Source organism: Medicago truncatula, chromosome 3, assembly GCF_003473485.1.
Source record: "Medicago truncatula cultivar Jemalong A17 chromosome 3, MtrunA17r5.0-ANR, whole genome shotgun sequence".
Classification (NCBI taxonomy): domain Eukaryota; kingdom Viridiplantae; phylum Streptophyta; class Magnoliopsida; order Fabales; family Fabaceae; genus Medicago; species Medicago truncatula.
In genome coordinates this window covers 46,896,310-46,901,137 of record NC_053044.1, presented here as the reverse complement: position 1 = coordinate 46,901,137, position 4,828 = coordinate 46,896,310, and the positions used below count along the sequence as shown (strand labels likewise).

Genomic DNA, 4,828 nt, shown 5'->3' with positions numbered 1-4,828 from the left:
AAGAAAACATTATTGTTTTAACTTAAGTTAAAGAGAAAATAAAGGGCTTTGTCCCTCTTTCTCTATTACTCCATTAACACAAGAGAGAAGGAAAATAAAATGGGAAATATTAAGAAGAATTAAATTAAAGAAAGAAAAACTACAGAGAGTGTCACATGGCATGTGAGCAACAACAGCTGTGTCCATCCATCCACACCTTAACTCAACTTGATAAATACCCTTGTTACCTTCCTTACTCAGACTTTTGACTCTCTGTAATCAAATCTATCTATCCTATACCCTCTCTCTTTCATCATGTCTGAATCATCATAGTTTCTTCTTCTTCTCCTTTACCTCTAATGGCACCATACCTCATATCCTAAAAACATAAACTCATCATTCACCCATCTTTCCATTCCTTTTCTCTCTTCCTATCACATCCACAAAAATGAAACCCTTGTATAGCACAAACACTCTCTTACTCCTCCTTTCACTATTCCTCCTCCACTTAGCACCATACCTTTCTGCTTCATCTTCTCAAAGAGACCCAACTTCACAACTTCTCAACTTTAAACAATCTCTCCCAAACCCATCTCTTCTCCATAACTGGCTCCCAAATAATAACCCATGTTCATTCACTGGTATCACCTGCAACCAAACCACCATAACTTCTATAGACCTCACCTCAATCCCTCTCAACACCAACCTCACCACCATCACAACCTATCTCCTCACCCTCCCTCACCTCCAAATCCTCACCCTCAAATCCACTAACATCACATCCTCACCACCCATTCCTCTCACCCACACCAAGTGCACCACCACCCTCACCACACTAGATCTATCACTAAACACACTCTCTTCATCTTTCTCAGACCTCTCCTTCCTCTCCACATGCTTAAGCCTCAAGTCCCTCAACCTCTCCAACAACGACCTCCAATTCGATTCTCCTAAATGGGGTCTTGCTTCATCTCTTAAATCTCTCGACCTCTCTGAAAACAAAATCAACGGTCCAAATTTCTTCCACTGGATCCTCAACCATGATTTAGAGCTTTTATCTCTCAGAGGTAACAAAATCACCGGTGAAATCGACTTCTCCGGCTACAACAATCTCCGTCACTTAGACATATCTTCCAACAATTTCTCTGTTTCAATTCCATCCTTTGGTGAATGTTCATCTCTACAGTACCTCGATATTTCAGCAAACAAGTACTTCGGTGACATTTCAAGAACACTATCACCTTGTAAGAATCTTCTTCATCTCAACGTTTCTGGTAACCAGTTCACCGGTCCGGTACCTGAACTTCCCTCCGGTTCGTTGAAGTTTCTTTATCTTGCTGCAAATCACTTCTTCGGAAAAATACCGGCGCGTTTAGCTGAGCTTTGTTCGACTCTCGTGGAGCTTGATCTTTCATCTAATAATCTCACCGGTGATATCCCACGCGAGTTTGGCGCGTGTACTTCGTTGACATCGTTTGATATTTCGAGCAACACCTTCGCCGGTGAACTTCAGGTGGAGGTTTTATCGGAGATGAGTAGTTTGAAAGAGCTTTCGGTGGCGTTTAACGACTTTGTGGGCCCAGTTCCCGTGTCACTGTCGAAGATAACGGGTTTGGAATTGTTAGATCTGAGTTCGAATAACTTCACCGGAACGATTCCGAAGTGGCTTTGTGAAGAAGAGTTTGGGAATAATTTGAAGGAACTTTACCTGCAAAATAACGGTTTCACGGGTTTTATTCCACCAACGCTAAGTAACTGTTCAAATCTCGTTGCTCTTGATTTGAGTTTCAATTATCTAACTGGAACCATTCCTCCAAGTCTGGGTTCTCTTTCGAAGCTTCGTGATTTAATCATGTGGTTGAATCAGCTTCATGGGGAAATTCCTCAAGAGCTTGGAAATATGGAGAGTTTAGAGAATTTGATTCTTGATTTCAATGAGTTGAGTGGAGGTATTCCATCTGGGTTGGTGAATTGCAGTAAGTTGAATTGGATCTCGTTGTCGAATAACAGGCTTGGTGGTGAGATTCCGGCATGGATTGGGAAGCTTTCGAATTTGGCTATTTTGAAGCTGAGTAATAATTCTTTCTCCGGTAGGGTTCCACCGGAGTTAGGAGATTGCCCTAGCTTGTTATGGTTGGATCTGAATACAAATTTACTCACAGGAACAATACCACCGGAGTTGTTCAAGCAGTCGGGGAAAGTCACGGTGAATTTCATTAACGGGAAGACGTATGTTTACATTAAGAATGATGGAAGTAGAGAGTGTCATGGAGCTGGGAACTTGCTGGAGTTTGCAGGGATTAGTCAGAAAAAATTGAACAGAATTTCAACGAAGAACCCTTGCAATTTCACTAGGGTTTATGGAGGTAAGCTTCAGCCAACGTTTACCACTAATGGTTCAATGATCTTTTTGGATATTTCACACAACATGTTGTCTGGTACTATTCCTAAGGAAATTGGTGAAATGCACTATCTCTATATTTTGCATTTGAGTTATAATAACTTGTCTGGTAGCATTCCTCAAGAGCTTGGTACGATGAAGAATCTCAACATTCTTGATCTTTCATACAATATGCTACAAGGTCAAATTCCACAAGCCTTGGCAGGGCTTTCCCTGCTCACTGAGATTGACTTGTCCAACAATTTTCTCTACGGGTTAATTCCGGAATCCGGTCAATTTGACACTTTTCCGCCTGTTAAGTTTCTGAACAATTCTGGTCTCTGCGGGGTTCCTCTTCCTCCGTGTGGGAAAGACACCGGTGCTAATGCTGCACAACACCAGAAGTCTCATAGGAGACAGGCATCCCTTGTAGGGAGTGTGGCAATGGGATTGCTTTTCTCACTTTTCTGCGTTTTCGGTTTGATCATTATTGCTATTGAGACAAGAAAGAGGAGAAAGAAAAAGGAGGCTGCCATTGATGGCTACATTGACAATTCTCATTCTGGTAATGCCAATAATTCTGGCTGGAAGCTGACCAGTGCCCGCGAAGCTCTCAGCATAAACCTTGCAACGTTTGAAAAGCCCCTCCGAAAGCTCACTTTCGCGGATCTTCTAGAGGCAACCAATGGCTTTCACAACGATAGTCTCATTGGTTCCGGTGGTTTCGGTGATGTGTATAAAGCTCAGCTGAAAGATGGAAGTGTTGTGGCCATCAAGAAACTAATACATGTAAGTGGACAAGGGGACAGGGAATTCACAGCAGAGATGGAAACCATTGGCAAAATCAAGCACAGAAACCTTGTTCCTCTTCTGGGATACTGCAAGGTTGGAGAGGAAAGATTGTTGGTCTATGAGTACATGAAATATGGAAGTCTAGAAGATGTCCTGCATGACCCAAAGAAAGCTGGGCTCAAGATGAATTGGTCAGTGAGGAGGAAGATTGCAATTGGAGCTGCAAGAGGATTGGCTTTTCTTCACCATAGTTGTATCCCACACATCATTCATAGAGACATGAAATCAAGCAATGTGTTGCTTGATGAAAATTTGGAAGCAAGGGTCTCTGATTTTGGAATGGCTAGGATGATGAGTGCTATGGATACTCATTTAAGTGTAAGCACTTTGGCAGGCACACCGGGTTATGTTCCCCCAGAATACTATCAGAGCTTTAGATGCTCCACTAAAGGTGATGTTTATAGTTATGGAGTAGTTTTGTTGGAGTTGCTGACGGGGAGAAGACCGACGGACTCGGCTGATTTTGGCGATAACAATCTTGTTGGATGGGTTAAACAACATGCCAAACTTAAAATAAGTGATGTTTTTGATCCAGAGCTAATGAAAGAAGACCCCAATATGGAGATTGAGCTTTTGCAACATTTAAAGGTAGCCTGTGCTTGTTTGGATGATAGACCTTGGCGGCGACCTACAATGATTCAAGTCATGGCAATGTTCAAGGAAATACAAGCAGGTTCTGGGATGGATTCTCAAAGTACTATAGCCACTGAAGATGAAGGTTTCAACGCCGTTGAGATGGTTGAAATGAGCATTAAAGAAGTCCCTGAATTAACCAAGCATTAGGGTGGCAAGAAATTCCAGAAAATTCTTCAAAAGAGAAAGACAAGAAAGGAGGAAGAAGGTGATGCTTTTCAGCTTCCCAAAAGTTTTTTCTTTCTTCTTTGCCGCTTCTAAAATATTATTTCAGATATTATAAGAGGGAACGGTTTGAGGGGATTTCCTTGCCTGGGTCTTTGATCAATGATCATGTATGTAATCTTGTTATTTTTATACATAAAAGTTGTTTAACTTGTATATAAACAGCTTCAGTTGTTGTTGCCAAAAAACAGCTTCAGTTGTTACCTTCCATTGTTTGTTAGAATTTTTTAAAGTACTTTTCAATATCATTCAGTTATCATCCTGAAAAGGTTCTACTGAATCTGCAATCCCAGTGTGATGGCGACTAATGGGAAGATTTTTAGCCCTTTCTTTAGGTTCTTTTCATATAAAAGACGTGTTGAGTGTCTGACATGTGTCATTGTGCGACACACATGATCCTGGCACATGTGATTACATTCAACTATTTTATTTTCTCAAAATATTAATCATGTCGACATGTCATTGTCGTGTCCGTGATGTTTATTTATACTCTTCAAAATGACTAACATCAATTTTCTTTGACTAAGAAATGTATACCATGCATATTTTTAGCTTGACATGCTCTTAATTTGTATGCTAGTTTTTAAAGAGCCTTTTGGTGAAGTATTACTCTACCTAAGATAATAGTATTTTGGTTTTCTTTAACTGGCTAAATAGTATTTGTAGCCTAATTGAGCATACATACATATTAGGAGTCAACACGGTGTCTGCATTTATCACTAGTGTTACTTTACCGTCCAATCCATTCCTCACATGGAT

General features: G+C 40.8%; 1 protein-coding gene across 1 annotated transcript; it reads left to right on the top strand.

Annotated features, from left to right (window-relative positions):
* The first annotated feature begins 228 nt into the window (after nt 1-228).
* On the top strand, nt 229-4,349 carry LOC11441490 (brassinosteroid LRR receptor kinase). The gene has a single exon (XM_003602456.4). The coding sequence runs from the start codon at nt 428-430 to the stop codon at nt 3,992-3,994; it is 3,567 nt and encodes a 1,188-aa protein (XP_003602504.1). The 5' UTR covers nt 229-427; the 3' UTR covers nt 3,995-4,349.
* Nucleotides 4,350-4,828: the final 479 nt, after the last annotated feature.

Bases quoted from the DNA above. Each gene is read 5' to 3' on its own strand.
- LOC11441490 (XM_003602456.4), top strand. From the start codon at position 428: ATGAAACCCTTGTATAGCACAAACACTCTCTTACTCCTCCTTTCACTA.